Below are 22,882 nucleotides of genomic sequence, written 5' to 3'. Positions count from 1 at the left end.
TATTTTTTTTTTTTTTTTTTTAGTAGAGACGGGGTTTCACTGTGTTGGCCAGGATGGTCTCGATCTCCTGACCTCGTGATCCGCCCGCCTCGGCCTCCCAAAGTCCTGGGATTACAGGCGTGAGCCACCGCGCCCGGCCTCAAATTTGTTTTAAGAATATCAAAGAGGCCAGGCACGGTGGCTCACGCTTGTAATCCCAGCACTTTGGGAGGCCGAGGCGGGCGGATCATGAGGTCAGGAGATCGAGACCACGGTGAAACCCCGTCTCTACTAAAAATACAAAAAATTAGCCGGGCGTGGTGGCGGGCGCCTGTAGTCCCAGCTGCTCTGAGAGGCCGAGACAGGAGAATGGCGTGAACCCGGGAGGCGGAGCTTGCAGTGAGCCGAGATTGTGCCACTGCACTCCAGCCTGGGTGACAGAGCAAGACTCCATCTCAAAAAAAAAAAAAAACCAAAAAAAACAAACACACAAACAAAAAAAGATTATCAAAGAATCCAAGACTGTTTCAGCTTCTTTCTACCTAAAATACAGTGGTGATAACTGGTGACTGGCTTGTAAGCAATCTCAATGTAATGATAAATAACCTTTTCCTTTCTCTGCTAGATGTTGGTTATCTTTCTGAAGTAGACTCTCCATGGCCTGAACATTTTCCGAAAATCACTTTGAGGAAAATATCTGTTTAATAACAAGATAACCACATCAAGATGGTTGGAAAGCTGAAGCAGAACTTACTATTGGCATGTCTGGTGATTAGTTCTGTGACTGTGTTTTACTTGGGCCAGCATGCCATGGAATGCCATCACCGGATAGAGGAACGTAGCCAGCCAGTCAAATTGGAGAGCACAAGGACCACTGTGAGAACTGGCCTGGATCTCAAAGCCAACAAAACCTTTGCCTATCACAAAGATATGCCTTTAATATTTATTGGAGGTGTGCCTCGGAGTGGAACCACACTCATGAGGGCCATGCTGGACGCACATCCTGACATTCGCTGTGGAGAGGAAACCAGGGTCATTCCCCGAATCCTGGCCCTGAAGCAGATGTGGTCACGGTCAAGTAAAGAGAAGATCCGCCTGGATGAGGCTGGTGTTACTGATGAAGTGCTGGATTCTGCCATGCAAGCCTTCTTACTAGAAATTATCGTTAAGCATGGGGAGCCAGCCCCTTATTTATGTAATAAAGATCCTTTTGCCCTGAAATCTTTAAGTTACCTTGCTAGGTTATTCCCCAATGCCAAATTTCTCCTGATGGTCCGAGATGGCCGGGCATCAGTACATTCGATGATTTCTCGAAAAGTTACTATAGCTGGATTTGACCTGAACAGCTATAGGGACTGTTTGACCAAGTGGAATCGTGCTATAGAGACCATGTATAACCAGTGTATGGAGGTTGGTTATAAAAAGTGCATGTTGGTTCACTATGAACAACTTGTCTTACATCCTGAACGGTGGATGAGAACACTCTTAAAGTTCCTTCAGATTCCATGGAACCACTCAGTATTGCACCATGAAGAGATGATTGGGAAAGCTGGGGGAGTGTCTCTGTCAAAGTGAGTAGAAGATACGTTTTTTATTTTGACTCTATATTTAGCTAATAATGATCTATACATATGTATGTATGTGTTTTATGTATATATCTGTGTATGTACCTGTGTGTATATATAGAAACTGAAGACCTTTTCTGGAACAGATACAGCTTCATTGATGAGGTTTCTTTTTTTATTAATTCTCCACTAGTTTATTACAGATGTTCACTTATTTATACTTCATTTTTTCATTTATATATTGTGGCCCTCTTTATTTGTTTGATGGATACAAACCCACCTTACAGGCGGTGAAAAGCCTTCTTCAAGGTCTCAGACCTTAATGTCCATCATTCAGTTTCAGTGGCTTCTGATTTCTAATTTCTAGATATTGTTGTTAATGAGGATAGTTGGCTTTTGTGTGGATTAAGGTTAAAATCAGGAAGTGCATATATCATGTTAATGAGCACATAGTGAATTATAAGCATTTTGAAATTTTTAGTGGTAGAGAAAAAAGCTTCGTCTAACCTGATCTCTTCATTTTATGGACAAGAAGACTGAGTCACAGTAAGATTAAAACAATTTGTTCAGATTTAGATGGCAAGGCCAGAATTTGAGATATAACCTCTCTTATTTTTTACAAAAGGCTAGAGAATGTCCAAAATTTGGAAGCCTAATCCATACAAGAAGTTCCTTGGATTCAAAACTTCTCAAATGATGATTTTTAGCATTTTGCTTCTTTTCTTATGAAGTGACAACTAGTATACCCTCTAACCTGTCTTGATGACTTATATACCTGGAATGAAGATATAAAAATGGAAACTACTATTAAATTCAGGTAGCATCTCTTCATGAAAAAGAGTTGTCTATAACTAAATTTTATTTTATTTTTTTCATTTATCAAAGTAATATATAACACCTGTAAAAAAGAAAAAGCAGTATACTTTCCTTGTGCGCCCTTCTTACTTTCAGCAAGGAGTATCTCCTTAATTTTTTTTTTCCCATATAGAACTTGTATAGTAAATAGATTTCTTATGTAGATAATCTCAAAGGAACAGCTGCCTGCCTATACCAAGCTTTCAATTATTGATTATAAGTTATGACATACCATCATTGTAGTGGCTCTAGGTTGTTTTTATTGATTCAAAGAAAATTTCAGCTCTGGCTACTCTGATTGCAGTTTATTATTATTTCCAGATAATAGACTATAATTGATTTTTAATCACCTGTATTAGGTATTTCAGTCTTTGTGCTTGTATGTTGGCCCGGCACTGATGCCATCTACATCTGCTAATATAAAAGGAGGCCATTAGACCACCAGCCTCTTCAGTAGGGATTAAAGAGATATGCTTAAGTTAAATTTTGGTGCTAATCAGGAAGAGAACATTTTGTGTATATACTTGCTATGTTTAAGGTAAACATAAAGGCCAAGAAAATTCATAGAAATTATATTATGAATTAATGAATTTTAGAAAGTAAAGAGACCTTACTTAGCATTTCAGTATGTGGAATGGAGGCCCTGTAAGGCTCTATGTTTTGTCAAAAATTAAAATGTCACAATCATGAGTAGAACCTACCAATGCTTATTCCAAGATTTTTGCATTTGGGGTCTTTCTAGTTTGGGGCTATTTTGGATAAAAGTTGCTAAGAACGTTCTTGTACATTACTTTTGGTGGATATAGCATTCATTTCTTTTAGGTATATACCAATGAATAGAATTGCTGGATGACAAGGGGTGTGTGTGTGTGTGTGTGTGTGTGTTTGTGTGTGTGTGTGTGTGTTTAACAGATACTTTCTAACAGTTTTCCAAAGTGTCTCTATCATTCATGTATGGCTGTACTGTAGATGAACATGTTCTAGTTGCCTTACATCTTTACCAACACTTGGTATTTTGTCTTTTCTGGTAGGCTACAATTGTTTTTTAAAACTTAAAAGCAAAATAATATTTGAACCCCTTTTTGAAAGAAAATCTTACCCAGAATTCCAACATAAAACAAGAGCTGCTTTGGTTGAGGTGAGTCTAAACTAGACCATATTTCCTTCTGTTTTTTTTTTTTTTTGAGATGGAGTCTCTCTGTGTCATCCAGGCTGGAGTGCAGTGGCATGATCTCTGCTCACTGCAACCTCCATCTCCGAGGCTCAAGTGATCCTCCCATCTCAGCCTCCCGAGTAGCTGGGATTACAGGCACGGATCACCATGCCTAGCTAATTTTTTTTTTTTTTTTTTTTGTATTTTTGGTAGAGCCTCATGTTGGCCAGACTGGTCTCAAACTCCTGAGTTCAGGCAATCCATGTACCTCAGCCTCCCAGAGTACTGGGGTTACAGGTGTGATCCACTATGCTTGGCCAGCCATACTTCTTTTTTTAAGATTGAATCCCTACTCTCAAAAACTGCTTATTGGGGAATAAGGCAGAAACACACAAAATTATTACATAGTGCCAAGTTGTAAATATCCCATGTTCATTATAATAAAGAATTTATTGCCCAGAGTCAGTCATCCTGTGTGCTTTTCTTTTTATTTAAACATTTTTATTCTGGGAAAATGTTTTTTTGTTTGTTTGTTTTTTTTTTTTGAGACAGAGTCTCACTCTGTCGCCCAGGCTGGAGTGCAGTGGCACGATCCTGGCTCACTGCAAGCTCCGCCTCCCAGGTTCATGCCATTCTCCTGCCTCAGCCTCCCCAGTAGCTGGGACTATAGGTGCCCCCCACCACGCCCAGCTAATTTTTTAATTTTTATTTTTAGTAGAGACGGGGTTTCGCCATGTTAGCCAGGATGGTCTCGATCTCCTGACCTCGTGATCCGCCCGCCTCGGCCTCCCAAAGTGCTGGGATTACAGGCGTGAGCCACCGCACCTGGCCAAAAATTGTTTAAAATAAATATTTTAATACTTAGTTTAGTGTTACTTAGTATTACAATACTTAAATATTTAGGCAGCCTTGAAGGTTTGAAGATGTCACCAGATGGCCTAGGGACACTTGTAGAAGTTGTTGAAAATAGAGATATCAGGAGACCTTCACAGTTCTGCCTCTTATCTTGTTAACTATGAGAGTTAACCTTTACTTTGCTTAGAAATTTCCAGTTATTTACAGTCAGGGTGGCATCTCTTGCGTCTCTGGGCAGTTCCAGTTACAGAAAAGTCAGAGGCTCCTGCTCAAGTATCATGAAAAGAAAGTAGAAGTAAAGTTTGAGGCTATTTACGTTGCCCTATTCTCATGGTTTGTGTAATTTTTTGTGGAATTTTAGTTGTCTCCATCAGGGAGCTTTTGGGAAGTTACAAGAGCGTACAGTTACTTCTGTTGTTAAACTCATTATGATACCATGAAATTACCTGGAACAAATAAAAATCAAGTTTGCTAGGTCAAAAGAGCAAAACCAGAAAAGCAGATTAATGTAACAGTGACGCTTAGACAACAAGTACAGGAATCACAACTACAATTCAGAGACGAGTTCTTATCTACACTTAGGGCAGAAAGAGAATATAGCAACTATTAAACACAAATAAATTAGAATGAAAAAGATAATAGTATTGATAAGTACAAGAGAACAAATAAGAACATGAAAACTGACACCCTACAGCTTCTAATAAGTAAAGCAGACAAAAAAAAAACTCTAAATCAGATCAAAAGCAAAGAAAGACTGAATAAATGAGTGAAAATAATGCAAAAAGGTTTTTGGAAATGGAGACATTTTTGAGGAAGTATAATTAGTAATTTATTAAATTTATAACACTTTCTTTTTAATATCCAAAGTGAAATTTAGTTTTGTTAAAGAAAAAATTATTCAGTGATACTTGCTAAGGCATGAGGCAGTGTTTATTTAGCACCACTGCAGGAGGTACAGGGACCACTGCAGTCAGGTCTTGCAGTGGGGAATAGAGATTGGACTTAACTCTGAATAAGCATGGGCAAGTGGGAATTTGTAGCCAGGGAGCAAGGTGAGGATCAGTGGATGGAAAATTACTACGAGGAAACATCAGGGGTCAGGGGCATTCTGGCTAAATTTACCTGATAGGATTCTCACTGAAGACAGGCCAGGGTGATCAGATATCACCTGGGGGTTGGTGGATGATGAGAAACCCGATCAGATCCTGAGAGTGATTAGATATTAAGGGTAGGAGGTTCTTGCTAAACTGCCTTAGGCAGGGTTCTTTGCTAAAACTGGATTTTATAAAGAAGTACACAGATGGTCCTAGGAGAAGGTTCAGGAGCCTGACTGAAGTTTGGTCACCCAAAGAATCTTTGTCAGTTTGGAAACTTAAAATTCTTATATCTTATGGGATTAACAGAAAGATAACTTCAATAGCCACTTGAAATTCTTCTGAAATTTAAGGATAACAAGAATATTTTGAGTAAGTGAAGAGAATGACAGACTATATTCACAAAGATTATGAGCATTAATAGCATGGAAAATTAACAGCAGGCAAATTAGGATCACCTGAGCTCTACTAGCTCAGTCTGAAATATCCCAGAATAATTTTATAATACTACATGTGGTGTTTTTTTTTGTTTTTGTTTTTGTTTTCATGATGCTATCAGAGAACAAGTCTGTTTATTTGTGAAAACTTCTCCTTTGTGAAGGCACTGCCTAAGAATGCTATTGGGCTATTGGGGTTGTGTCTTTTTTGTTTTTTTTTTTTTGGAGACAGGGTCTTGCTCCATCACCCAGGCTGGAGTATAGTGGCAAGATTGTGGCTCACTGCAGCCTTGAACTCCTGGGTTCAAACGATCTTCCCACCTTAGCTTCCTGTTAGTAGCTGGGACTACAGGTGCATGCCATCATGCCTGGCTAATTTTTTTTTTTTTTTTTTTGGTGGAGATAGGGTCTCACTATGTTACCCAGGCTGGATTTGAACTCCTGGCCTCAGGCAGTCTTCCTGCCATAGCCTCCCAAAGTGCTGGGGTTACCGCTGTGAGCTGCCATGCCCAGCCTCCTTTTACAAGTTATATTGAAGAGAGAAGTGACTGAGACATCTTAGCTGGAGAGGAGGAATTGAATAAACAAGGGGGATACAAGTGACAGAGTAAAATGGGCTGTGAAAGGAAATCAGAGAGCTGATGAAACATTGCATTTCAAAGTGTGTCAGTGAAAGATTGAGAAGAAGCAGAACCAGGACATGAATTAATAAGGCAACATTTGTACTTTTCTTGGAGAATATAGCAATTGGTAGCAAAAATTAGAAGTTGGATATCAGATTATTTATTAGTTTGATTAGATTTCTCTACAAATAATAGAGATCCAAAATAACAAAGATTTCCAAATAATGACTATTATGTAGAAGGCAGACCAGGGCTGCTTTGTCAGCTCTGCAGTCATCTGGCATCTAGGCTGCTTCCAGCTTTTGTCTCCATCATCCCCAGGATCCAAGTTGGAGTGCCAGTCATTTCATCTACATTCTAAGCAGCACAGCAGGAGTGGATGTGTGTAAAACAAATGGCGTTTAGTATTTTTTGAGGATATTTCTTAGAAGCTTCCAGGTAATACTTCTTGCTTTTCACTGGCCATAATTGGGGTTTCTTTTATTAAGAGAAATCAATTGGATATTGGGATAGGCAGATAGTAGTCTCTGCTACATTATTGAGCACCTACTACGTGCCAGGCACTGTGTTAGCTCCTTGAGATAAAAGGTCTTTGCCTTAAAGGAACATATGTTCTAATAGAAGACTTAGATTCATATACAATGCAGAGTTAAGAACTATGGTCACCACTGCTTCTTCATTGGTGAATAATTAAAAACAAAAAGAGGCCAGGCACAGTGGCTCACACCTGTAATCCCAGAACTTTGGGAGGCTGGGGTGGGCAGATCACCTGAGGTCGGGAGTTCAAGACCAGCCTGACCAACATGGTAAAACCCCATCTCTACTAAAAATACAAAAATTAGCCAGGTGTGGTGGCCCGTGCCTGTAAACCCAGCTACTTGGGAGGCTGAGGCAGGAGAATCGCTTGAACCTGGGAGGTGGAGGTTCCAGTGAGCCGAGATCGTGCCACTGCACTCCAGCCTGGGTGATAGAGCGAAACTCTGAACAACAACAACAACAACAACAACAACAACAACAACAACAAAGAACTATGGAAAACCAAGGAGAGGTACCTAACCCAGTCTGAGGTGTTCAGAGAGGTCATCGTGGGCAATGTGGCATGAAACTGAGCCCTAAAGAAGGGTTTCCTCAAGCTTGGTATGACATTTTAGCCAGATAATTATTTGTTGTGGCAGCCATCCAAGATGATCAACAGATAAAGGGAAGTGCATTTAGTTTTGACTTAGGGAATATTGTGCTCCCTGGGTGACCCATGGTTAAGGCACTGTAGTTCTTCCTTGACTGTCCAGAATGCCTTTCCTTTTCCTTAGCCAATGAGCCACCCAAGAAATGTTACTCCTGGGAGAAGCCTGTGTCTAACTGTGGTTTACAGAATTCAAAGGGAAGAGGTGGGATGGAGGACTCCTTGTGGCTTGACTCCTGGCCCAACCCAGGGCCTTAAAAGGACCTAAGGAACAACTCCGCCCTGTTTTGCCTGACCTATGGACCCTACCCTCCTGACCATGTAATGGAAGTCAACTAAGCTTAGTCCCACCTGGGCCTAGAACATGGTGTTTGTTTCCCATAGATGAGTATATTTTTGAAAAATGTATTTTTGAAAAATAAGTAAAACAAAACCAAATCAGGAAATAATTAACAAAGATGATTAACAATGTGGTGTTTTTTTTGCTAGAGAGTTCATTTCCAGGCAGGAAGTAGAGTGAAACAAGGTTTGAGAGAAATGATGCGGACCAGGCTTTGGAGGGCCTTGTATTTTAAGCTAAAGATAATGAATTTTAAGCCAGTTGCCTTCAGACTTCTCTTATTAGTGGAGCACCCTTTTTTTCAAATGAAATCTTGTTCGGAACCTTGGTATATGATGTACTTGGAAGTGAAGTGGCCCTCCTTTAGGCAGCATTTAATTTTGGTTGGATTTAACAAAGAAAACTGAAGTGAAGCTCATGGAATTGCAAAACTTCAATTTTGTTTTTAAAAGAGAAACATTGATCGTAATGTGTAAAATTTACAAAACTGTTACATATTTTTAATTGGGATTATATTGGTTTATAAAGACGTTTAGTTGTTTTTTTTTTTTTTTTTTTTGAGACAGAGTCTCATACTGTCTCCTGGGCTGGAGTGCAATGGTGTGATCTCGGCTCACTGCAACCTCTGCCTCATGAGTTCAAGTGACTCTTCCACCTCAGCTTCCTGAGTAGCTGGGATTGCAGGTGCGTGCCACCACACCCAGCTAATTTTTTTTTTTTTTTTTTTTTGTATTTTTAGTAGAGATGGGGTTTCACCATGTTAGCCAGGATGGCCTTGATCTCCTGACCTCATGATCCACCTGCCTCAGCCTCCCAAAGTGCTGGGATTACAGGTGTGAGCCACCGTGCCCAGCCCAAAACATTTAGTTTTAATAGGCATTTTAGGGTATGTCTTAGTCCATTTGGGCTGCTGTAACAAAATACCACAAACTGGATTCTTACAAACACAGAAATTGATTTCTCACAGTTTTGGAGGCCGGGAAGTCCAAGATCAGGCACCGACTGATTCAGCATCTGGTAAGGGCCTGCTTTCTGGTTCATAGATGGCACCTTGTGTCCTCACATGGTAAAGGGGGTGAAGAATCTCTCCCTGGCCTCTTTTGTAAGGGCACTAATAAGGATACTTCCCAAGTTCCCATCTCCTAATACAGTCACATTGGTGATTAGGTTTTAACATGAATTTGGGGGGACACAAACATTATAAAACTTAGAAGATTCCTGTTTTTTTTTTTAAAAAAATTCTTTTTTTTCTTTTTTTTAAGATTTAAAATGTAAGCCTAGTTCAGAATATTTTGCCAAGATGAAGTGTAGGGCAAATTGGATCTTTAAGTAGAGTAACCTATTACATTGATAACTACTATCAAAGAAGAGCCAAGCACATCAAGGGAATTATGGTTGGTACCCATCCAGATATTATACATGAATTCATGGTTCCTCCTTGGTCCTCTTCTGAATTACCTGTCTAATGAAGAATTATTTCATTGTTTTTGAAAACATCGTTACATTTCCTCATTGCTGAAAATCATGTTTTCAAACATCAACCATTCATCACAATCACATGGAGAACCTTTAAAAGACCTAAAGTTTCTGATTCAGGAGGTCTGGGATAGGCCCAAGAACTTGCGCTTATAATAGGTTCCCCAGTGATGCTAATGTTCCTGGCCTGATTTCACTTTGAGAACCACTGCTAAAAATCATGCTATGTTTTGTTTGCTTCATTTGTGGACTCAGACTTTCTTGCCCCTACAGCCTGGGCTCCAGCCACACTGAAATAATTGTAGCTACAATTATTGCCACACCATTTAATCAGTTCCTTTGAATGTGTTGTTTCCTGTGCCTGCAACACGTTTCTCTCACTTCATTTCTTCATCTGACCAACTCATGGTTGTATTTCAAGATTTAGTTCAGGTTTCCTTTCCCTAAGGAAGATCTCTCCAAGGCCCCCCTCTGGGATGCACTTCCTATGCTTTCATGAGACACTTGGCAAATGGAAAAGGGTTGATACTTTGAAGCTGGCTAGACTTTGTTTAAAGTCTTTCATTGACACTAACTGGTTTTGTAACATTGCATCAAATATTATCTCTCTCCGTGTCTCCATTTTCTTATCTATAAAACAGGGAAGGCCGGGCACGGTGGCTCACGCTTGTAATCCCAGCACTTTGGGAGGCCGAGGCGGGCGGATCACGAGGTCAGGAGATCGAGACCACGGTGAAACCCCGTCTCTACTAAAAATACAAAAAACTTAGCCGGGCGTGGTGGCGGGCGCCTGTAGTCCCAGCTACTCAGAGAGGCTGAGGCAGGAGAATGGCGTGACCCCGGGAGGCGGAGCTTGCAGTGAGCCGAGATCACGCCACTGCACTCCAGCCTGGGCGACAGAGCGAGACTCCGTCTCAAAAAAAAAAAACAGGGAAGATGGTGATGATGGTAATGATATCATCCAACATCTACTGAACATTTGTTATGTGCCAGGCAGTATGCTGAGCTCTCTGCATGCCTTATCTCATTTAGTTTTTATATTTACCCTTTCACACTCACCCATAGGTGCCTTAAACATCTCAATTATACAGATGAAGGACTTGAGGCTCCCAGAGGTTGAGGAGCTTGTCCTCCATCCCCCAGTTAGAACATGGTAGAGCCAGGCTGTGGACTCAGGTCTTTGTCTTCATCTATACTCTTAGCTCTTGTTGTATATACTTAAAGCATTTATGAAGACAAACTAAAACAGTGTGACAGTGGCTAAGCACAGGTTTTAGAGCCAGACAGACATAGGTTCAAATCCTAGCACTGTCCTTTATTGATTATGTGACCTTGAGTGAGTTATTTGGTTTTGTCTAGTCTTGGTTATCTCATCTTTCCTTTAGTTTTCTTATCCTGGAAATGGGAATGATAATACATTAGATCCCCCTTATCTGCGGATAATATGTTCCAAGACCCCAGTGGATGCCCGAAACCCCACTGATGGTACCGAGCCCTATATATACTATGTTTTTTCCTGTGCATATATACCTGTGGTTAATTTATAAATCAAGCACAGTAAGATTAACAGCAGTAACTAATCATAAAGTAGAACAATTATAACAATATGCCAGTATTACTACTTTTGAGCTTTATGGCCATGATTAAGTTAAACAAGAGTTACTTGAACGTAAGCACTGCGATACTGCTACAGTCCCTCTGATAACAGAGAGTGCTACTAAGTGACTAATGGTGGGTAGTGAGTGTACATTGCATGGATGTGTTGAACAAAGGGATGATTGACATCCCAGTCTAGACAGAGTGAGACAATGTTAGATTTCATCACGCTACTGAGAATGACATGCAATTTAAAACTTATGAGATGTTTATTTCTGGAGTTTTCCATTTAATGTTTTCAGACCACAGTTGACTGCAGAGAACTACCTGAAACTGTGGATAAAGGCTTACTGAAATAGTATCCATTAAGGATGATAATAATAACTATCCATAGGGTTGTCGTGAGGATTTAGTTAGAATGAGAATGACTATAAAGCCCTTAGCCAAGTGCCTGGTATATAATGAGAGGTTGAAAATGTTACCTGTTGTCTTTATTATTATTATAATAAGGATGATAATAATACCGATTGCAGATGATGGTAAGTAGTATTTACTTCATAGAGTTGTGAGAATTAAATTACTACAAAGCCTTTAGAATAGCACCTGGCACATAGAAAGTGTTCAAAATGGTCCTTACTAGTATGTTATTTTTATTATCAAATGCTTATGCCCTGTTCCCCTCCCTCTCCCCACCCCAAAATAATGAGTGTGAAACACCTAGGATAGTAGCAAGTGCACCGTAGGCTTTTGTTAATGTTCTTACACATGCTCCTGTAAGCTTGTTTGGGGCAAAGGTAGTCTTAAAGTCATGAAATGTTTGTCTCAATGAAGCAAAGTTTCTTTTTTTTTTTTTTTTTTTTTTGAGACGGAGTCTTGCTCTATCACCCAGGCTGGAGTGCAGTGGCCCGATCTCGGCTCACTGCAAGCTCCGCCTCCCGGGTTCACGCCATTCTCCTGCCTCAGCCTCTCCGAGTAGCTGGGACTACAGGCGCCCGCCACCACGCCCGGCTAATTTTTTTGTATTTTTAGTAGAGACGGGGTTTCACTGTGGTCTCGATCTCCTGACCTCGTGATCCGCCCGCCTCGGCCTCCCAAAGTGCTGGGATTACAAGCGTGAGCCACCGCGCCCGGCTCAATGAAGCAAAGTAAGCACCCGATTTGAATAGCTCTAGTAGGAAACTAACATGGCAGGTTGGGAATGTTGGCATTACAATAACAGTAATCTCTGAAACTACTTGGAGGTGACCTTTGATATTTCATTGTCATGTTTTCCCTTTTTCCTTTGTTTCTTTGTTTAGTTTGCCTGTTGGTAAACTTTATATAAATGGGATCATGGTCTGTATTTTCTTTGGTCAGGTTCTTTTTTTTTTTTCTCTGGCCTAACATTTTCTTTTGAGATTTACCTGTGTTGTGGTATATAGCTATATCATCAGTTTTAATTGCCAAAATACTATTCTCTGGTATAATATAGATTATTTATACATTTTTACTACTGATGAACATTTGTATTGTTTTTAGTTTGGAGCTAAGGACATTTTTGAAGGTGTTTCCTTCAAGAGTTTCTCTAAGATATATACTTTGGATTAGAATAGCTGGATTATGAGCAGTATGCATATCCCACTTGTTTTTTTTTGTTTTTTGAGATGGAGTCTTGCTCTGTCGCCCAGGCTAGAGTGCAGTGGCATGATCTTGGCTCACTGCAAGCTCCGCCTCCCAGGTTCACGCCATTCTCCTGCCTCAGCCTCCCAAGTAGCTGGGACTACTGGCGCCTGCCACCACACCCAGCTATTTTTTTGTATTTTTTAGTAGAGATGGGGTTTCACTGTGTTAATGAGGATGGTCTCGATCTCCTGACCTCGTGATCCACCCGCCTCGGCCTCCCAAAGTGCTGGGATTACAGGCTTGAGCCACCACGCCCAGCCTTTTTTTTTTTTTTTTGAGACGGAGTCTCGCTCTGTCGCCCTGGCTGGAGTGCAGTGGCACGATCTCTGCCCACTGCAAGCTCTGCCTCCTGGGTTCACACCATTCTCCTGCCTCAGTCTTGCGAGTAGCAGGGACTACAGGTGCCCGCCACCACGCCTGGCTAATTTTTTGTATTTTTAGTAGAGACGGGGTTTCACCATGTCAGCCAGGATGGTCTCGATCTCCTGACCTTGTGATCCGCCCGCCTCGGCCTCCCGAAGTGCTGGGATTACAGGCGTGAGCCACCGTGCCCAGCCAATAGCTTATCTTTTAACTTCCTTTTTAATATCTTTTTTGTCAATGCCCTCACTTTAACAGAATTAAGAAAAATCTTTTGATGAATTTAAGTTTTAAACTTGTATTTACCAATCTTTTTCTTTAGAATTTTTTGTAAAAAAATTCTTCCTTACTCTGAGGTCATAAAAATAGCTTCCCATGTTTTTTCTAAAACTTAAAACAAATTTCTTTTCGTGTTAATCTGGAATTTATTAATCAATATGGAATTTATTTTCTTGTGTGATATGCAGATTCATTTTCATATTTTTTCTATAAAGATGACCAGTTTCCCAGAACCATCTATGGAAATACAGTTAGTACTTTGGATCCATGGGTTCCACATCCATGGATTCAATTAACCTCAGGTCAAAAACATTCAAGGGGAAAAATTCCATAGAGTTCCCAAAATTACAACTTGAGCTTGCCGTGTGCTGAATACTACATTGAATCTACGTGAATGAAGTGATGTGTAGGCATCGTATTAGGTATTATAAGTAATCTAGAAATGATTTAAAGTATAAGGGAAGATGTATGTAGGTTATATGCAAATACTGTGCCATTTTATATGAGAGATTTGGGCATCTGTGGATTTTGGCATTTGTGGGGAGTCCAGAAACCCAGGGGATTGTCCTAATGGCATGCAGTACCAGCTAGATTAAACATCAGGTTTCCTTGTATGCATTATTCTGTTAGTGAGATCTCTTTCTTTTTTTTTTTTTTTTGACAGAGTCTCACTCTGTCGCCCACGCTGGAGTGCAGTGGCACGATCTCAGCTCACTGCAACCTCCACCTCCCGGGTTCAAGCGATTCTCATGCCTCACTTCTCCCGAGTAGCTGGGACTACAGGCGTGTGCCACCATGCCCGGCTAATTTTTTGTATTTTTAGTAGAGACGGGGTTTCACCGTGTTATCCAGGATGGTCACTCCCTCCTGACCTTGTGATCCACCCACCTTGACCTCCCAAAGTGCTGGGATTACAGGCATGAGCCACTAAGCCCAGCCAAGAAATCCTTCTTCACTTAGTCTATCCTAATGCCATATACCACTCTATTTTAATTACTGCAGTTTTAGAAAATGTCTTTGAGTTAGCCAGGCGTGGTGGCTTATGCCTGTAATCCCAGCACTTTGGGAGGCTGAGGTGGGCAGATCACTTGAGGTAAGGAGTTATACCCCAGCCTGGCCAACACGGTGAAACCCCATCATTACCAAAAAATACAAAAATTAGCTGGGCGTGGTGGTGGGCGCCTGTAGTCCCAGGGAATGGAGGTAGAAGTTGCAGTGAGCCAAGACTGTACCACTGCACCCCAGCCTGGGTGACAGAGTGAGACTCCGTTTCAAAAAAAAAAAAAAAAAGAAAGAAAATGGCTTAGAATCTAATAGGGTAACCTCCCTGCTTAGTTCTTCTCTAGGAATGTCTAGGCTGTTTTTAAACCCTTTGGTCCTCCATATATATTTTAAAATCAACTTGCCTGATTTCATGAAAAATCAGACCAAATTTACATTGAACCTGTAGGTAATTTGGGGGAGGATTGCCATTCTTACAATATTAAGCCATTCCATCCATAATACAGTGGGCCTCTCTTTTTATTTAGGTCTTCTACAGTATCCTTTGATGGTATTGTATTTTATAATGTTCTTCATAAAAGTATTGTACTTTATTTGATAAGTTTATTCAGTACCTTCTTTTCACTGGTAATGTAAATATGTATATTGTTTTTATTTATTTAAGTTATTTATTTATTCTTTTGGGATGGAGTCTCACTGTGTTGCCCAGGGTGGAGTGCAGTGGTGCGATCTCAGCTCACTGCAACTTCCGCCTCCCAGATTCAAGAGATTCTCCTGCCTCAGCCTCCCGAGTCACTGGGATTACAAGTGTGAGCCACCAAGCCTGGCTAATTTTTGTATTTTTAGTAGAGACAGGGTTTTGCCATGTTTTCCAGGCTGGTCTCAAACTCCTGGCCTCAGGTGATCCACTCGCCTCAGCCTCCCAAAGCGTTGGGATTATAGGCACAAGCCACCATGCCCAGCCAGATATGTGTATTGTTTTTAAATGTTCTGTTAGTTGCTGGTATATACAACTGTAAATGACTTTTGTATATCTATATCTGCAGCTTTCCTAATGTTTTGTGGTTTTGCCTAGGGTAGGACTTCTAATAGTAATAAGCAACCTTGGTTTAAAACAGTTGTTGTTGCCAGGCGTGGTGGCTCACGCCTGTAATCCCAGCATTTTGGGAGGCCGAGGCAGGTGGATCATGAGGTCAGGAGATAGAGACCATCCTGGCTAACATGGTGAAACCCTGTCTCTACTAAAAATACAAAAAATTAGCTGGGCTCTGTGAAAGCAGGAAATGAAGCCTAAGGCAGAGTTAGAAGCTACCTGGCTAAGTAGTGAAGGTGTATCCCAAATCTACCCAGAGCCCTTATGCAAAGACGGGGAGGTTTTTTGGTTCCAAGCATTTAAGGCAGTCTGTCCAGTTGTTAGCTGGCCATTAAGCTAACAGAACAGAGACTCCAGTGACTGCACATAACAAGGAATACAGATTTTACAGAATTAGTTTTGATAAGTCTTGAAACAACTACAACAATAAGCAGCAACAAAAAATTCTGGAGAGGGGAGAGAAGCTGATTCCCAGAGTTGCCACATTATAAGAGTTAAAATGTCTAGTGTTTAACAAAAAAGTAAGATATGAAACAACAAGAAAAAAAGCAATGAATAGAAATTGTCCCTGAGGAAGCCCAGACATTGGACTTCCTAGACAAACACTTTATATTAGCTATTTAAAATAATTCTTGAAGAGCTAAAGAAAACCATATCTTAAAAAACAAAAACAAACAAAAAACCCAAAAACGTAACTGAAAGTTTGAGAACAGTGTCTCACCAATTGAGAATATCAACAAAAAGATAGAAATTATGAACCAAACCAGATAGACAAGCATGGTAACCGAAATGAAAAATTTGCTTCTAGGGCCCATCAGGAGATTTGAACAGGAAGAAGAAAGAAATTTGAAGGTAGTTCTATTGACTTATCTAATTTGAAGAACAGAAAAGAAAAAAAGCAATTAGGAAATATAAATAGAGCCTAAAGAGACCTGTGGGATACCATGATGTGTACCAACATACACATGACAGGAATCTCAGGAGGAGAGGAGAGACGGTGGGGCAGAAGAATATTTGAAGAAATAATGGGCCGGGTGCAGTGGCTCATGCCTGTAATCCCAGAACTTTTGGAGACCAAAACAGGCAGATCTCTTGAGCCCAGGAGTTTGAGACCAGCCTGGGCAACAGGGTGAAGCCCTGTCTCTACAAAAAATACAAAAATTGACCATACATGATGACATGTGCCTGTAGTCCCAGCTACTCAGGAGGCTGAGGTTGGAGGATCACTTGAGCCCAGGAGGTCATGGCTGCAGGGAGCTGTGACTGCACTACTGCACTGCAGACTGGACGATAGTGTGAAACCCTGTCTCAAAAAAAAAAAAAAAAAAAAAAGGAAAGGGAAGTGAAATAGTGGCTAAAACCCAAAATTTGATGGAAAAGCATGCATTTATGCATACAAGAAGCTCAGTAAACTCCAAGCAGGATAAAACCAGAGATTCACAGCTAGACACATCATAATCAAACTGGTGAAAGCCAAAGACAGAATCTTTAAAGCAGCAAGAGAAAAGCAGCTCATCACGTACAAGGTAACCTCAGTAAGATGAACAGCAGACTTCTCACCAGAAACTATGGTGCCCAGAAGGCAATGGGATGATGTACTCACATCCGTGAAAGGAAAAAGCCCAACAAAAACTACGATATCTGGCAAAACTCCCCTTGAGAAATGAAGGAGAAATAAGATAGTCCTCATAAACCAAAACTGTGAGAATTGTAGCTAGCAGACCTGCCTACAACAAATGCTAAGGGGAATTCTTGCAGCTGAGATCAAGATGCGCTACATGGTAACTCAAATCTGCATGAAAGAATAAAGAACATGGGTCAAGTTAACTACATAGATTAACTTAGCACTGGCTCAAGCTGGTTCCCAGAAAAAGGAGGCCATCCAATAATCAACTGCCAGAGGACAGGAAGGATGAAACCATATTTTTCTCTCCACTTTCAGGAGCCCTGCACACTTCCCGTATTTCAGTATATAATTTTTGAGTAAATTAGCAAGGTGAGATCTTTTCACCAGTCTAATTCTACTAAAAAAAAAAAAAAAAAAGTAGGCTTAGTATTATTAGTCTGTAGGGAATGCAGTTTAAAACCACAGTGAGATACCCCTCCATATTCACCAGAATGGTTAATATTAAATGAATGGACATTACAGAGTAATGGCAAGGATAATGTTGGTAGGAGTTAAACTAGTATAACCATTTGGGGAAACTATATATTATGGCTACTTAGCAAGACATGCCTAGCTTACAACCCTACAAATCCACTCCTACATATATTCACAACATAAAGAAGTTATACACTTTAAAAATTATACTAAAAGACTTACAGAAGAATATTTATAGCAGCACTATTCATAGTAATAGCTGAAAGCTAGAAATGGATCCAAGTACCTATCGACAGGGGGATGTATAAATAAAATACATTATATTCATGCAATTAGATATTACTCAGCAATAAAAAGAAGCAAACCAGTGATACATACAACATGGTTGAAGCTCAGAAATATTACACTAAGCATACACAGCCAGCTGCAAACAAGTATATACTGTAGGTTTCCATTTATATGAAGTTCAAAAGTAGCTAAAACCAATCTTTTGTGATAGTAGTTAGAGTAGTGGTTATTCTGGGGGACTGACTGGGAGGCAACACCAAAGAGACTGTCGAGGGGCTAGAAATGATCAGTCCTATCTAGGTGGTGGTTACATGGCTGTATACATAAAATTTTGAGTTAGGCCGGGCGCGGTGGCTCACGCTTGTAATCCCAGCACTTTGGGAGGCCGAGGCGGGCGGATCACGAGGTCAGGAGATCGAGACCATGGTGAAACCCCGTCTCTACTAAAAATACAAAAAATTAGCCGGGCGTGGTGGCAGGCGCCTGTAGTCCCAGCTACTCGGAGAGGCTGAGGCAGGAGAATGGCGTGAACCCGGGAGGCGGAGCTTGCAGTGAGCCGAGATCGCGCCACTGCACTCCAGCCTGGGTGAAAGAGCGAGACTCCGTCTCAAAAAAAAAAAAAAAATAAAATAAAATAAAATTTTGAGTTACACACTTCAGACAGTGTTGCTGTTAAGATCTGTGTATACTCCATATTATGAAAGATAATTTTTAGGATCTTAAAAAAAATCTTGATTGCTCTGTCAGTGTTGTTGAAATCAAAGATGTATAATATTATCAAGTTCAATCATCCTAGAAGGAAATTCAATTATAGTTTCATTTTTGTAACTGTTAAGAGCATTAAGATATAAACATGTTAAACAATTCTCCTTTGAGACATAAACATAAAAACAGGTCTACTGATAAGTCTGTTGATTACCCTATTGCATTTTAGCCAGTGTTTAAATATTTGGTCATGTATGTTATTCTTGAAGTCCAGAATGCGCTTAGGGTAATTATTAGCAACATTTAACCAAATTGGTTCTGTTATTTCATGCTGGAGGACCACAGCAGGATGAGTCAGTAAGGGGACTTTTGAGAAATGAAATGTCAGTGTTTTTGCAACCATTTGTAGGCCATTAAAAAAAAAATCAGATTTGTTCTTACAAAGAATGCAGGACTGGCCAAACACCAAGATGTTGCTACACAGAGAAAATAAAACAACCAGAGACAAAACCACAGCAGAACTGCTTTCATCCCCAAATTGCAGAATAAGTACTGAGATATGACCGAGACACAGGGGAGAGAAAGGATAAACAGTGGAGGAGAGAGATTTTTTTGACCTTATGCTAACTATTAATCTGAAGCTAGAAATGCTGATTTTATCTGAAAAATTAGAAAGAGCTTTCCACAGTTATTCATTTATTCAACAAATATTTGTTGAACTCCCATTATGTACCTAGAATCATCCTGGGCGCATAAGATAGAGCAGCAGACAAAACAAAAATTCCTGCCCTTATGGAACATATATTGGGGGAGGGGGTGTGGCAGAAATGCATACACATATTATACATGTAGCAATGAGGTTAGATTAGGTGGCTACTTTTTCTCTTTCTTTCCGTCTTTCCTTCCTTTCCTTCCTTCCCTTCCTTCCTTTCGTCCTTTTTTTTGGACAGGGTTTCCGTCTGTCACCCAGGCTGGAGTGCAGTGGTACAGTCTTGGCTCACTGCAACCTCCTCCTCTCGGGCTGAAGCGATTCTCCTACCTCAGCCTCCCAAGTAGCTGGGATTACAGGCATGTGCCACCACGCCCAGCCAATTTTTATATTTTTAGTAGAGATGAGGTTTTGCCATGTTGCCCAGGCTGGTCTTGAACTCTTGACCTCAAGTGATCCATCCACCTCAGCCTCTCGAAGTGCTGGGATTACAGGCGTAAGCCACCGCACCCAGTCAAGGTGGCTACTTTTTAAAGTATGCCATAGTTTAGCCTTCAACTATATATGCCTTATGGAACCTCCAGTTTAATGCTGCTGTTGATACCTCTATTACATTTTCTAATGAGACCTTCCTCAGCACTTTAATAATGAAATCTACTGTATGACTCAAGGTTGATGTGGCTTACTCAGTGGCAAAGAATAGAATAAGAAATAGATCCAAACATATGGGAATTTAAGACAGTGGAATGATATCTTACAGAAAGGAGTCAGGGTATTGGGTCCTAAAATCAACACAGATCAAAGCTGAAATTAATAAAATGGAGAAAAATAGAATAGGATAAATAAAAGCCCAAATCAATTCTTTGAGATGGTCAGTAGAAATGTAAACCCTTTGCAATATTGATGAAAATAAAAGTGAATATGTATCATAAAGGATGAGGAAAGAGAAATAATCACAACTATAAATGATTTTTTTTTTTTTTTTTTTTTGAGACAGAATCTTACTCTGTTGCCCAGGCTGGAGTGCAGTGGTATGATCTTGGCTCACTGCAACCTCTGCCTCTCAGGTTCAAGTGATTCTCCTGCCTCAGCCTCCTGAGTAGCTGGGATTACAGGCGCACGCCACCACGCCTAGCTAATTTTTGTATTTTTAGTAGAGACAGGATTTCACCATGTTGGCCAGGCTGAACTCCTGACCTCAGGTGATCCACCTGCCTTGGCCTCCCAAAGTGCTGAGGTTACAGGGCGTGAGCCACCGTGCCTGGCCTATAAAAGACATTTTTAAAAAATGATATGAGAATACATGAAAGTACATTTGTAATACATTTGAAAGTCTAGAAACAATGGCTGATTTTTCAAGATAGATGGAGAGCTTAAGTAGGTTGATTAGCACCAAAGATTAAACGGCAATTAAGAGATATCATTTAAAAAGGAAGAGATGATACACAACCGAATTATTTCTAATCAGTGGAGAACAGATGAGTCCAATGCTATTTAAGCTATTTTAGTAGATGGAAAACTCCCCATTCATTTTACGAAGCTATGACTTAATGTCAGAACCCAACAGAAATTGCGTAAAAGAAAACTTTAGATTAGTTTTCTTATGCATGCAGATGCCAAAACCATAAATAAAATACCAGTAAATAGAATTCAGCAGTGTAGCAAAGATTGATCTGCTATTATGACCAAATAGTTTTTATTTCAGCAACAAAAGAATAGTTCACTACCAGAAAAATCTGTCAACAGAATGTACTACCTCAATAAATTAAAGGAGAAAACCATATGATCATATCATTCAGTGCTGAAAAGGCTCTGGGTACAATTCAGTTGTCATTCATAATAAAAGCTCTTAAGAAGGAACAAACACTACCTAGATATAGTAAAGACTGTGCACTCAACATGTTTTTACTAAGCATCCAAAGTATGCCCAGTGATGTTCCAGCAGTTAACAGACAAAACATTTAGAGCCATCTCATTTTTTAAAAAAGAATGAGTTAAATGTTTAGTTTGTCAGATGGTAATAAGTGCTTTGAAATAAGAAATAAAGCAGGGAATAGGAGGTTGCCAAGAGCTGGGATGTAGGAATTGTCAGGGAAGGACTCATTGGTAAGGTGATATTTGAGTAGAGAACTGTAGGAGAGCAAGTCAACAAAGCAGGCAAAAATTCCAGCCATCATGTATCCTACAGTGTCATGGTGGGGAGGGGGGGAGACAAAAAACATAATAAAAACATATAGCATATTAGAAGGTTATAATGGAAAAAAGGAAAAACAGGAAAGTAAAGGGGACCAGGGCCCAGAGGATTTTGAAGGTCAGATTATAAAGTAAGTAGTCTCATTGAGAAGGTGATAACTGAGCAAAGTCTCAAAGGAGGTGAGGGAGTTAGCCAAGTAGATATTACAGGAAGGAGTGCTCCAGGCAGAGAGAAGAGTCACAGTAAAGTAGCTATCAAGAAACCACGCCTGGCCTAGTCAAGGACCTACAAAGATGTCAATAGGATTGGAATAGAGTGAACGAGGGAGTGTGTGAAGGTCAGGTTATTTTATGTAGGACCTTGTAGACCACTGTAAGGACTATTTTAAAAATTACCTTAATGAACTTTTGTAAGGCAAACACTCATAACTATCACCCATGTTAAGAAATAGAACGATATCAGTCAATCCAGAAGCTTTTTCATGTACCCTATCCCAAACTAAGTCCCCTCCTCTTCTCTCAAACTATCCACTATTTTGACACCTTTAGAAATCACTTACTCTGCTTCTTTATACTTTTATTACCCAAATGTGCATTTAGACATTGTAGTTTATTCTTACTCATTAAAAATAATTTGACAAGTCTTCTCTTTCTTTTAATCGACAGATTTCCAAATGATCCATTCCTTTCTTTACCATACACTATTTTTTGAAGAACCCAAGCTATTTAGCCTGTAAAGTTATTCACAATCTGAATTTTGCTGATTGGAAAATTGTGCAGTTTTGCAATCGAACTGCTGATTATCCAGTGTATTCTTCTGAATTCTTTACTTCATGTAAATTGATCGCTGAGTCCAGAGGCTTAATCACACTCAAGGTCTTATTTGGTGAGGCTATATACATTATGTGTGGTTGTCATTTTTCTTGTGATTTTAGCAGACATTGATCCTCAGTGCCTAGATTCATCAGTTTGTTGGATGTTGTAAAATGCTGATATTCTAATTCTGATCTCTTTTCTACATCTTACTTGGAACAATTTTATGAAGAGACACATCCTTGCCTCTATATTTTTTGGTTGCCCAGGGTTACAGCTTTTCATATAGGAAAAGCATAATAAATACTTGATTCTTTTGCTTTTTTTTTGGCCAGTTTTCAAGATAATGGTTTGGTTCCTTTTCATCTTCCCAAGAGACCAATTTTATATGTTTCTATCTATTGCAATTAGCATTTTTATTGAGTTCAAATTGTTCCTTCTCTGGCCACTAGATGCTTCTACACATTGCCTCCTGAGTACTTTTGCTGTGACCTCAGTTATGTTTGATAGCTTCTTTGCTA

General features: G+C 40.0%; 1 protein-coding gene and 1 long non-coding RNA gene across 10 annotated transcripts in view; one reads left to right on the top strand and one right to left on the bottom strand.

Annotated features, from left to right (window-relative positions):
- The window catches only part of TPST1 (tyrosylprotein sulfotransferase 1), a 149,248-nt gene that overhangs the window by 39,679 nt on the left and 86,687 nt on the right, over window positions 1-22,882 (top strand). For all 9 annotated transcript variants that reach the window (XM_055292997.2, XM_055292998.2, XM_063646404.1 and 6 more), the window contains exon 2: window positions 605-1,550. In XM_055292997.2, the coding sequence (XP_055148972.1) occupies window positions 706-1,550 (845 nt within the window). In that variant the 5' untranslated portion in view covers window positions 605-705. The remainder of the gene's footprint in view (window positions 1-604; window positions 1,551-22,882) is intronic.
- Window positions 1-22,882, bottom strand: part of LOC134731331 (uncharacterized) — a 49,444-nt gene that overhangs the window by 3,280 nt on the left and 23,282 nt on the right. The gene's annotated exons all lie outside the window — the stretch shown is intronic.

This window comes from Symphalangus syndactylus, chromosome 9 (assembly GCF_028878055.3).
Source record: "Symphalangus syndactylus isolate Jambi chromosome 9, NHGRI_mSymSyn1-v2.1_pri, whole genome shotgun sequence".
In the NCBI taxonomy this organism is placed as follows: Eukaryota; Metazoa; Chordata; class Mammalia; order Primates; family Hylobatidae; genus Symphalangus; species Symphalangus syndactylus.
The sequence above is the reverse complement of the archived record's forward strand: the minus strand, read 5'-3'. Positions and strand labels throughout refer to the sequence as shown.